Source organism: Callorhinus ursinus, unplaced genomic scaffold, assembly GCF_003265705.2.
Source record: "Callorhinus ursinus isolate GAN/ISIS: 27379988/994484 unplaced genomic scaffold, GSC_fseal_2.0 scaffold54, whole genome shotgun sequence".
NCBI lineage: Eukaryota > Metazoa > Chordata > Mammalia > Carnivora > Otariidae > Callorhinus > Callorhinus ursinus.
Window position 1 is genome coordinate 10,146,674 of NW_027397116.1, and position 13,346 is coordinate 10,160,019.

General features: G+C 37.9%; 1 protein-coding gene across 1 annotated transcript in view; it reads left to right on the forward strand.

Moving 5' to 3' along the window:
* Positions 1-13,346, forward strand: part of USH2A (usherin) — a 707,317-nt gene that overhangs the window by 675,415 nt on the left and 18,556 nt on the right. Inside the window, exon 55 of the mRNA XM_025892244.1 lies at positions 10,444-10,650. Within this exon, the coding sequence (XP_025748029.1) occupies positions 10,444-10,650 (207 nt within the window). The remainder of the gene's footprint in view (positions 1-10,443; positions 10,651-13,346) is intronic.

Genomic DNA, 13,346 nt, shown 5'->3' on the forward strand with positions numbered 1-13,346 from the left:
AGATATGATCATTACTAAGATGACTAAAAACATCTTGGAAACTGTGCAGTTCTCTCCTTGATGCCAATGGCATGTTTGTAATGGGAACCGGAAATAAAACTCTTTTCTCTGAAGAATCCAGTGAATTGCTCCAGCGTTTCCTTTCACTTAGACTTTGGGATGCATTTAAGAAAGGTTCATTAACAATAAAGCAAAGTAGACAATGCCATCCAATATACAAATGTTGATGTAGGAACAACATTTCTCAAAAGTCAGACATACATTTGCTCTAACCCTCAAAATTTGAGAGCAGAGAAGTACCTGGAGAAAGATACACAGAGATGTGGCCTAAATTTGAAATGCTGTGAAGGGTCTTCAAATCTATGGTTGCTGCATCACAGCTACATGGAACCCAGAAGTGAGTACAGAATTGCTACTTAGTCCCACTTTCTCTTTCAAGCTGTCAAGTCACTCTCTCCTAACTTTTCACACGAAAAATATAATAATCATTATTATTTTTTCATGCTCGCTATGTGCTATGTTAAGAGCTTTACATGTATTAACTCATAACAACCATTTGAGATAAGGGCTATTACTAATAGTAACATTTAGAAATCTGATGCCCTGCATGATTGTTAACATGCCCCAGGATGTTAAGTTGGTAAGTGGAAGAAATTGACTTTGAACCTGAGATTCAGGTTCCAAAGCTGTGTCCTTAAACTCACCCCATGGTTGCTCCAAATTGCATTTATATATAGCTCTGGAGCTTTCAAAATCTCGATAAGATACTTATAAACGTATTTATCCACCAACCCATTCTTTGGAAACTTATAGAAACGTTCTTGCACACAAATCTCAGTATAGCCCTGTGTGATAGGTATTATTATTTCCCTCTATATAATCAGAAGCCTGAATGACTGTGCAAGTTACCTAAGAAGTGGCAGAATCAGAACTCAGACCCAAGTCCAGTAATTGTTCTGCTGAACCACAGCTTCCTCAAGTCACCCCCATCAGGGGCATGAATCCTAACCCTGCAAAGATAAACTGACTCAGAATGTAATCTGGGCTCCAGGATTCACTGGTTCTGTAGTCTTAGCAAGTGATTTAAACCCTCTAAGCCTTCGTTTCCTTACCCATAAAATTAGGGTAGAAAGACCTACCTTAGGGGGCCCCTGGGTGGCTCAGTTGGTTAAGCGACTGCCTTCGGCTCAGGTCATGATCCTGGAGTCCCGGGATCGAGTCCCGCATCAGGCTCCCTGCTCGGCAGGGAATCTGCTTCTCCCTCTGACCCTCCCCCCATCTCATGTGCTTTCTCTCTCATTCTCTCTTTCTCTCTCAAATAAATAAATAAAATCTTAAAAAAAAAAAAAAAGACCTACCTTAGTAGGGTGGCTGTAAACTTTAAATAAGTTAATTTAAAGGCCAGGGCATTGTCACTCACATATAAAATTAAAACGTAATAGATAAATTCATAAAAAGTAATCAATACCCAGTTATTTCTGTAGAATGTACATCAGATAAAGTCAGTTCCCTGCTGGGAACCCTCCCTTGGCTTCCCATAAAATGCAAACTCCTCTGTGGTTCAAGGGGGACTTTCATTTGTCCACCTCTGTCCTCATCTCATTGTTCTCTGGCCCTTACTCACTAAGCCTGGCTGCACTAGCCTTCTTGAGAATCCAGCCTCAGGGACTTTGCATTTGCTCTTCTTTTGCCCAGAATGTTTTCCCCCTAGGTCTTCACATTGTGGCCTTTTCTTGCATTAGCATTCCAGCTTGATTACCATCTCCTGAGAGCACCTCCTGAACAGTTCAAACATCCTGTGCTCTATTGCTATATCTTATACAGTTTATACTGTAAGTTGTGTCCTTCCTAATGTATATGACATATTCATTTTGTGTTTGTTTATTTACGTTTTTTGTTTATTTATTTATTGTGATCCTAGCTTATTCTAGCATCTTATTGTGGAGAATATATACGTGTCCAATGTTATATCAGTGGGGTATGGTTATTATTTTAGTTAACATAATGGAATTTCACTACCTTTACATGTTTGGAGCAGTATGGAAAGTATGTGAATACTGTTTGCTTCTTTGTGACATGCAAAATAGTGTTAAAACGTGGTAAGTGCCAGCAGGAATGGACGCCATGATGTTTGTGGTAATTCCCACCATCTCACTCTGAGGCTGCTCTCCGGAGAAATATCCAGTCCCTGTAGGGCCCTATGACAGTCCCAGAGCGCGATGTCAAACACTTGGAAGATGTGCCCAGGTTTCCATCAATGACCTTATGTAGAAAAAGTCCAAAGAGTTTGGGCTTCTACACCACGTACCTGTATTAGAAAGCCAGCCCTCCCACTTCCAAGCTGCAGAAATTTCTCTGTGCCTCTTTCCTCAGGCAAACCAGTGACAATATAATACCAACCTGATAGGATTTTTGGGACGATGAGATAAATTAGTACATATAATACACTTATAAAAGTGCAAGGGCTCAGGGAGCCCATTAACTACTTTTATGTATCCTCCATAAGAGCTGGATGGAACCGGGTTCCTATTTTCTCACAGGAAGAACAGATAGAGGCAATAAAAAGTGGTATGTGATAAATTCCAAATTCTCATTATTATCACTAAAATCAAACTGAGGCTAATTTTAGGATTTCCCACTAACATTGAAGCCAGTTTTCCCTCCCTCATATTCATATATATTGAGTGACTCCAAAAAGCAAGGCAGTGTACTAAGCATGAGTGACAGAAGACACCCATTTCTAGCAAGGAAAATGTCTTATAATTTCTTCAGTAGCTTCACATCTCTGAATTTCAAAAGTACCAGTAGAAAGGAAGACAATGTCTTGTTGTACCCTTCTTCCCCTGGGTCCCAGAATTCAATTAAAATCGTGTTCCATCTTGTCTGATCCAAAGTGTTTCAGATGAAAGGAACCTGGAATGCAGGGACTATATCTGTAGAAGTAGAACTATAATATACCTGTAAAGTATCATGCAAACAGAGATGCTGAAAAAGTCCATTTGATGATGAAAGAAAATCAGATAGATAGAGTTAAATAGGCAGCCACACAGAGCTTTTCAGCAAGCTAGTCCTTTATGACTATAGCCTGCAGGACTTCTCATGAAATAAAATAATCTTGTAATCATGTAATTTCAGGTTTATTGCTTTCTCTTTTTAGCCATGAGTCTCTCTAACCATAATTCTGGCAAAGCCCATTTTGGCATATTGCTATTCAAACATATTCAAAACCCACGATAGGCTACCCTTTAAAAAGGCATTAGTGTAAGTGCCATGGGAAAATATACTCCAAGGTTGTAGATGAATTGATATGATTTCCTTGATTGTATCTTTTTATTTATGAGGCATAATTTATGAGTACTGGAGAACAAACTGCAATGAGTGATGACTAACTACAGCCAAAGTCATAAATCAGGAGCAGTGAAAGAAGTGGTGATTTTGATCGAATCTATTGAATTAGCTGTTGGCTTTAGCCAATGCAGGTATTGGAAAGACCTTTTTAATATCTATTTGTCACCCTCATGGGAATGTGATAACAATCTCATTGCATGCCCCTAGGAAACAAATAATTTAATTGTTTGTCTGTTAACATGCAACCTATTTACTTCTTAATTGCTGGCATTTGAACATTCATATTGGGTTTTTGTTTATTTCTGATGTGAATTGTCACAAAAATATATTCACGTTCTCTAGTTTTAGAAAGAATGAAGTGGCTTCCCTAGTGCTGTTCAATATGAGTATGTCATCAGTATTGTTGAAATGCTTTTGTGCTATCAAAAATTGCCATTATTCCACAAGGAAGCACGTTACAGAATATCACGGAAGTTGCAGAGATCTCAAAAATGCCTCCAAATCTTAATCTTTCGAGAGCAACAGGTATAATACAACTCTTATAATAAGCAGCCTGGAAAAAGAACAAAATCTCAAATTGCTCCAAGGGCAAGGACAGTCACTGTCGCTTACGTTAGGAGGCAACAGATTAGAGGTTTTCTGTGAAAGATCACTGGCTGAATTTCGTTATTCCTACATTCTGTTTTTGTATGGAAAATGAGAGGGAGAACAAGAACAAATAGACATCAGTTGGATGCTAACAGTGTAGACAACATCTCTAAGCTGTTCCCTGGACTTGAACAAGACTTGTAGCATGATGATCTCTCAGCCAAAAGAATCATAACATATTTTTACAACTAAGGAGATTTGTTTATGATATGAGAAAGGAAAAACACATCAGGAAATCCCTGGAGATTTACATTAAGAATTTCTCCCTGCATTCAGACTATACTTGGAAAATATCAGTCCTAAGGAATGTTATTTCAGAAAGCTATAAAGCACTAAAGCTTCGTGTAAGACAAAGCACTAAACTCTACAGTCAAGTGTAGAAGTTGGGCTAAAGAATAACTAGCACAATAATATAAGCACCCAATGGGCTACCACCCAGGAGAATTTTCAGATCTATCTCCCCTTCCCCTGTCCTCTTCAGAGTCATGGTTCCTTCTCTGTCTCTTTTACAACAATTATTACAAATACTTCGGTTCACACAGTCTTGCTTCCTTTCTGGAAGCAAATTAAAAGGAGAAATGTGTTGAGAAGAATTGGGAGCATTTAGAACAATATGCTGCAAGGGAAAAATGGATCCAACAAGTTTCAGAAATATCAGGATTTCAAGAAATTTACACCTGGAGTGAAAACTAGGTAGCAAATGATGGTTCTACAAAGCTAGTGAACTCTGGTTCTGTTTGGAACCATGGCCACTGTAATAAACTCTATGATGATTATTGCAGTTGTAACATCTTCAAACAGATACATGCTTCATGCTTTTTTGAATGGCTGAAAGTAACGACAAAGGAAATGCAGAGTACAACTCTAAATTTCTATTGTTATGACGTATGAATAGAAATTTAAAATGTATAGTGCCTAGATTCTGTACCAGGTTCTATAGGAGTAGCCGTCTGTGTTTCTCATATAATCTTGGAATCACTTGGAAATGTGTTGGAAAGACAGGTTTCAAGGTCCTTCCGCCACAAATTCTGATATAGGTATGCAAAATGATTTTGATGATCGTGGCCAAGGAACACTTTTTGACAAAGACTCCTCTGATGGAAGATTTCTCGGAGGCAGTTTTAAACAGAGAAGAGACGATTAAACCTGTTTCCACAGCAATGGGATTTTGGCAGCTTGGTGGCAGATGTTGACACAAGGTAATTTAAATTTTTTAAGGCAAAATACAGTCATTAGTCCCAGGGGGTGGGGTAATAAATAAAAGAACAATTTCATTTCTTTAATGGATAATAACATAAAGATGGTAATGGTCACTGGTTAGAATTTTTTTAATTAAATTGAAAACAGAAATATAAACAGAAATTAAGCTACTTTTTTTCTAGTCAGTTATAGAATTTGTGGTTAAATGTTCTTAGTTGTTTTGTTTTATCCAAATGGTTGATCTATGTTCTCTGTGACATCTTCTTACATTATAACTCTTGTCATGGTTACAACCAAAACCTTAGAGAAGAGAACACTCTAATTCGCCAGTCCCAACTTGTTCTTGTTTAGAACAGTTCTTCATTGGGAGGTTCCTTAACTCTTATAGTTATAATTGTGTGTGTGTGTGTGTGTGCAAGTGTTCACTAAACACAAATAATTGTTTTAGTGAAAACTTAAATCATCTTTTTTATTATAAAAGAGTAAATATTTTCAGCTGGATACTATAGGAAAAGGATATTGTGAATAAATAAAAAAAATGAAGAGTATCCTTAATTTTTGTCACTTTGACTTGAAATTCATAAGCTTTACTTGCTCCCACCCCATCAATACGTCCCTTCTTTTCTGTGAGCAACCCACACAGAAAGAGCCCACATTTTTGTATCCAATGATCATGACAGGAAATCTTGGGTCACAAACCAGATGGATTAGCTTGTCAGGTAAAAGGTAGGTAAATAGGTGGTGATGGATGGATGGATGGATTAGATAGATGACAGAAAGAATAGAGATAGATACAGTAGGCAACTCCATGTTCACAAGACATTTTATTTCTTGATTTTTATATTGGTTCATTAAAATTAAAAGATCAGGCCATATTGCTCAAAATTTCCCATGTAAGATCTCTGCTTCTTCTTTCTCCACCCTCTAAAGATGGACCCAAATCTTGGGCTCATTGTTTCTCAGTAGAAATCATAAGCACATCTGTTAGCATTTTCTCAAAGATTTATTTATTTTAGAGAAAGAGAGTGTGCACTCAAGTGGGGGGGCAGAGGGAGAGAGAATCCCAAGCAGACTCCATGCTGAGTGTGGAGCCTGACTCAGGGCTCAATCCCGCCACCCTGAGATCGGGACCTGAGCCAAAACCGAGTGGGACACTCAACCAACTGAGCCACCCAGGTGCCCCTCCGTTAGCATTTTTATTCTGAATCCTGAACTACTATACAGTTCCTTGTTTCTTGCTTCACTGGGCATAGGCAGAAATCCACACAATTTTTGTGTAAAGGACTTTTTACCTCAACAGACAAAGAGGTATTGACAGCTTCCTTTTTATGTTTCTTCTGGCAGTTTGGTATAACAGAAACACTGCCTTGTGGGACAAGTTTTGTGAAATCCATAATTCTTCATTATTTCAGTCAGCTTTCTCTTCATTGTAACTGCTTTGAGTAGCTCATGTAAATAGGCTGATCCTGCTTTGCATAAACACGTTGATTTATATGAATGTTATTTTGATCTCAAATTGATTGAATTCTAAAAAGAAAGACTAAGAAAAAGGGCAGTATATTATGAAGGTCTCCTGTCAAAGACAAAAAACACTAAGTCCTACATATATTCCCAGTTAGTGATGAAGAATTTCAAATTGCTGAGGTTTAGGAACAGAATATTTCTACAGAAATACAGAGAAACACTATAATACTGAGGCTCAAGTGTTTTAAAATACCATGGATTAAATCACATTTTGGAAATGGGACTCTACCCAGTAAAAACTCATCTAAGACAGGAAGGTGTAAGGTTTAGTTTTTATCTAACAACACCAACATTAAAAAGCCTTAATAGTATTCATAATATTACATCTACATCAAAAATGAAAGCAAAATGAATGTTCATAATCTGGGGCCAGACCTGTACTAAGCACTTTCTATGAATTATACTTATTTAATTTTTTTTCAACATCCCCATACCTGTACCACTGCTGTCTCCTATTGGTGCTCAGTAATTAATTGACAACTTGCTGAATTTTTATTTTATTACACCTACTTTTATTTTTCTCATTTTCTTTCCCATCCATTGTGGCCTCGGTTAAAATTCTATATGCGCTTTATTTAATTAAATAAGGAGGTCATTAGTCTGAGGGAGCTCCAGTGCTTTGAAGGCCTACATAAACAAACCAAAATCTAAGCTGGTTAATGCTTCAAGATTACAAAATCAAAACACTAAGAACAACCAATCTTAACACCGCCAATAGGCTTTGAACTGTAGCCAATCAAATAATTTCCTTTCTTTGCTTCTGCACTTTCCTTATGGAAGTTTTTCCTCTGGCTCCTGTCGTCAAAGTGCTCCTAACCACTTCCTGTTTGGCACTGGCCCATTAGAATTGTTTTTTGCTCAAATAAACTCTTAAAAATTTTAATATGCCTCAGTTTATCTCTTAACACCTTAAATCACCAACCAGAGCCCTAATCTTGGCAAAGAAATTGATATTAACATGTACACTTTATTTTGCATCCCTTCCCCAAGAATATTTTTTTTTCAAATTTTGTCACTCTCTGTGTAATAAAAAATGTTCTCCCCTACCTCCTGGAAAGATATTTGCATTAAAGGGTTGGTCTGGTCTGATCTGGATGTCCATCCACAGATGAATGAATAAAGAAGATGTGATATATATATATATATATGTCATATATATATGTATATATATTCATCAAAAAGAATGAAATCTTACCATTTGGAATGATGTGGATGGACCTAGAGGGTATTATGCTAAGCAAAATAAGTCAGTCAGAGAAAGACAAATACCATATGATTTCATCCATATGTGGAATTTGAGAAACAATGCAGATGAACATACGGGGAGGGAAGGGAAAATAAAATAAGATGAAAACAGAGAAGGAGACAAACTAGAAGAGACACTTTTAAAAAATATATATATTTTATTTATTTATTTGAGAGAGTGAGAAAGAGCATGAGAGGAGAGAGGGTCAGAGGGAGAAGCAGACTGCCCACTGAGCAGGAAGCCCAATGTGGGACTCAATCCTGGGACTCTGGGATCATGACCTGAGCCGAAGGCAGTCATTTAGCCAACTGAGCCACCCAGGCACCACATAAGAGACTCTTAACTCTAGGAAACAAACTGAGGGTCGTCGGAGGGGAGGTGGTGGGGGAATGGGATAACTGGATGATGGGCATTAAGGAGGGCACAGGATGTAATGAGCTCTGGATTTTGTATGCAACAGATGAATCACTAAATTCTACCCCTAAAACTAATAATACACCTTATGTTAACTAAATTAAAATAAAAAATTAAATAAAATTAGATTGCTTTTATAAGAAGTTTTTAAAAAGATCTTTGCAAACAAATAATAATTACTTAAGTGTAAAAAATAGAGAGAGAGAGTTTGGTTTGGACCTAAGAAGCCAAGGACTCTCTCATTAGCTCTGAAATCTGACCTCTTCACCAATAACCTCCAAGCCTACTATCCCTATGCCAAGACTGACCTTGGTCACTTTAGAGGGGACTAGAAGAGAAGCTGCAGTTGTAGTATGGTTTCCATGAAATGGTTCTCCTGTTGCAAAGACAGTGCATTGCTCCCTACTTCCCTGTGACCTATGAAAATAAATACCCCTCACTGGAGACAACCTGGACCTGTCTATCCATCCTCACAAGCTAACTTTACCTACTCCAGAACTGCAAGTATTTGTCTATGGACGAGTCCTTTAGAGTTCTTGATCCTGAGTGTCTTCCTTCTGCGTCCAGATGGCATACAGAATCAAAAGCGCAGTTTATTGGAAAGAGCAACAAGAGAGTTTATTGGAGAGCAGAATTCTCGTCTCAGCTCTTGTAACTTCTGTCACCAAGAGAGTAGCATTTTCAGAGCCTTGATTTTCTCACGGGTAAAGGGGGATGAACGCACATTCTCCAGCCACCCTCCAAAGTTGTGTTGTGAGGATTAAGTCAGATAAGGCCTGTTAAAGTGTTTTGTAAATTGTAGGGTTTACCCAAATGTGCATAATGTTTATGCACCTGGTGAGAAGAAAGTGTCAGAGCTATAAAAAGGGTAGGTTCTGCTCTGGAAGGAGGTTAGTTGTCTCTTAAAATTGGGGCTTCTGGCAATCCTATCAGCAAGGGGCTAGAGATTTGCATTTGACAGCAATCTGAGAGCAGTTCAACATCAGAAATTTTACTCTTCCAAATAAAACCACTAAAAAAGAAAAAAGGTGTAGAAACACTGATAAAAGTTGGGCCTAGGTACTAAAAATCTCTCCAATGTTTATTCTCTGGAAGATATTGATGCAAAAGTAGAAGAAACAAAAACAAAGCTAAGCTCTCACTGCGGAGTATTCTACGGTCTGTTTCTAAGCATCTCATATTTTGAATGTTCTGCATGCTTTTTTAACACTGCACACCTGGCATGTGTGTACTATAGAATCAAACAAGTTTTTCAGACTTTAAAAGCTCAGGACAAATATAAATATAAATATAAATATATATATATATATATATATATATATATATATTAGAAGACATAGTAGCAGACACTAGATGAGAAAGAAAATTTCCTGAAGTTAGATTTGCACACCATGAAAGCTTACTAAGGAATACTCCTACTCCTAAACACGCAGACAGTCTTCTTGTATTGCCATTTAGATCTATCATTCTGATTGATCACTGTGTAGTTGGCTGTTATTGGGCCTAATTTAACCCTATACACCCACACATCCATCTACTATGTCTATTGTACCTGACATTCTACAAATTACTTACTCATGCAAATGACTGACCTAAGGCAACCTTTTAGGATATTCGTGTTTAATTATACAAATGGTTCTTGATAAATAAGATTATGCATCCTTCCATATGTTTATTCCCTCCTTGATGAAAGGAAAATTTAATTTTCATGCAGATTTGGTGGGGACGGTGTTTAAGAATTGCTGAGTTTTATGTAGTCTGCAGATCCATTCAGGTTGCAGAAGCTGACAAAACCACTCTACACCCCACTCAAGAGACGAGGAGTTTTTCATTAGGCTTTAACCAGCCTGCTGCATTCTGAAGTTAGGGCTCCTAATCGGCCCGCTTTATATTCACATGGCCAAGGGCAAAAAAGAGGAAGAACTTGCTCTCCTCTGTGATTACAAAATTGCAAGATCCAAGTTTATCTCATTCTGTTGTGTTTGGTTGCTTTGGGTTGCCAACTTTTCTTCCAGCCTGAAGTTACCTTGCTTTTGAGTGGTCTTATTTATTTCTCTTTGGAGGTCTGGGCAGTGAATTCAGCAGGAAAAGCCCCCAGTACCTGGACATGGTGTAGAACTGGGCCCGCTCCCCCAGAAGGTCTCGGAGCCCCCACATTCCATGCAGTCTCTTCCACCCAAGCAGTGGTCAACATCAGCGCCCCTGGGAAGCCCAACGGAATCGTCATTCTCTACAGGCTGTTCTCCAATGCCAGTGGGGCAGAGACAGTGGTGAGTAGCAGATTACTCTGAACAAAAATCCAGGACTGGTTTGTTCTGTAAAAATAGACTATGGTGCCCTGGCCTTTTCGTCGACTTGAGACTTCTTTCTTTCCTATCTGTTCTCAATTGCCCATGATGAACTTAGCACAAAGATCCATCAGAGAGAAAGAGTGAGAGTTAGGAAACATACAGAAATTATGAAAGTATTCAGGGAGAGGAGTGCTAAAGGTATTAAAGGCTCCACAAACATAACAAACCTAGGACTTTAGGGACAGTTGATTTAATTTAATTAGAAAATGCATGTCAATGACTGGCATACAGTAAGGGGTCAACACATGGCCATTGTTGGTGGTGTAAATGTTAATATGAGAAAGAAAAAATAGAGCAAAGACTATCCTCGGACCCCAATTCTGGCATGAGAAAGTGTCTGATAACACACTGAAAACTCAGTCTTTCAGTGACTTCGAGAAAGTTCCAGCACTTTGGGAGAGAGCAGAACAGCTTGGCCAGCACAACTCTTGCTCTGCTGTTTGTGTGTTGGCACGTTTGGGGACATGAGGGAAACACAATGGACAATTTAGCGACAGCATCTTTCACACCGTGTTTTAGCGAAGCCACTGGCTGAAGGGACCCTAATAATGAACTAGACCAGTTCCTGCATTATTTATACAAAGAGCCTGAGAGTCAGCAGGATGAAGCCTCTTCTCTGTAGTTACAATGTGTAACACTCTCACATTTCTCATAAGTGTAGATTATAACACTTTGTTCACAAAAAGAACCTCATGGACAAGTTATACAGATCTTACTATGACATTATAAATTATTTAGACCAATTTAGGGAACAAATTGGGTAAGTGTGGAGAAATCCTCTGAGGTCAGAGTTCTAGGTATTGAAACACAATTTCAGAAGATAACTTGCAAGAAAAGTGGTATCATATTGAATGTTAAAGGAATATTAGCATATTTTCTACAGGGCTTCATATTCAATAAATATAGATGATGTAAATACAATCAACCCTTGATTATCCATGGTTACAAAATGATAATATTAGTAAACTAAAACAATTTCTATTTGGACTGCATTGTACGCATTTTTTTAAATAGCAGATAATAACTCTTCTTAATTATATGTTGCTTATGTGAATGTAAAAATTCATTTTCCAGTTTCTGAACTCTTTTGTTCCAGAGTTCTTAGTAAAACCACAATGAGATAAAAAATATGCTCCAAATAAACCAAAAAGTTTATAACGCAACAAAGACGATTGAAAAAAAGACTATATTTCATATATACCAACACCGCTGGGGAAGAGACGGACTTTCAAGCTCTTACATATCCATAAAATATAAAAAAATATAACATATACAAATATATAAGATATATATTTGAAGCTCTTAAATACTCACTTTAACATGGATTTGAGGGAATTTTGGGCTCAAAAAACACATGCTGATAACAATGGCAAAGTATGGACCTTCGTGAATATTGACTACAAATATAATTGAAATATAGGTTTTGTTTTTTGAAAAGGCATTTTTCTGAGGGTCACAGAATTTGATCTGTATTTTGTGTTTCTGTTGGTGGGAATGCAAACTGGTGCAGCCACTCTAGAAAACAGTATGGAGGTTCCTCAAAAAGTTACAAATAGAACTACCCTATGATCCAGCAATTGCACTACTAGGTATTTATCCAAAGGATACCAAAATACTAATTCAAAGGGATACATGCATCCCAATATTTATAGCAGCATTATCTAGAATAGCTAAATTATGGAAATAGCTCAAGTGTCCATCGACTGATAAAGAAGACGTAGTGTGTGTGTGTGTATATATATATATATATATATATATATATACACATACACAATGGAGTTGATTCAGCCATAAAAAAGAACAAAATCCTGACATTGGCAATGACATGGATAGACCTAGAGAGTATTATGCTAAGTGGAATAAGTCAGTCAGAGAAAGACAAATACTGTATGATTTCACTCATATGTGGAATTTAAAGATTTTATTTATTTGTCAGACAGAGAGAGAGAAAGAGCACAAGCAGGGGGAGCGGCAGATAGAGGGAGAAGCAGGCTCCCTGCTGAGCAGGGATCCCGATGCAGGACTCAATCATAGGACCCAAGGAATCATTGGATCATGACCCAAGCTGAAGGCAGTCGCTTAACCAACTGAGCCACCCAGGCGTACCTCATATGTGGAATTTAAGAAAGAAAAATGATCATAAGGGAAAGAAGGAGAGAGGGAAACCAAGAAACAGACTCTTAATTATAGAGAACAAACTCCCAGAGGAGAGGTAGGTGGGGGATGGGTGAAACAGGTGATGGGGATGAAGGAGTGCACTTCCTAAGATGAGCACCGGGCATTGTATGGAGGTGATGAATCACTAAACTGTACACCTGAAACTAATATTACACTGTATGTTAACTAACTGGAATTTAAATAAAAATTTTAAAATACATACTTGGTGGGCCACCTGGGTGGTGCAGTCGGTGGTGCATCTGACTTGGTTTTGGCTCAGGTCATGATCTCAGGGTAGTGAGATCGAGCCCCACGTAGGGCTCTGTGCTCAGTGTGCAATCTGCTTGGGATTCTCTCACCCTCTCCTTCTGTCCCTCCTGCTGATGCACTCTCTGTCTCCCTCAAATAAATAAATAAATCTTTATATATATATATATATATATATATATATATATATA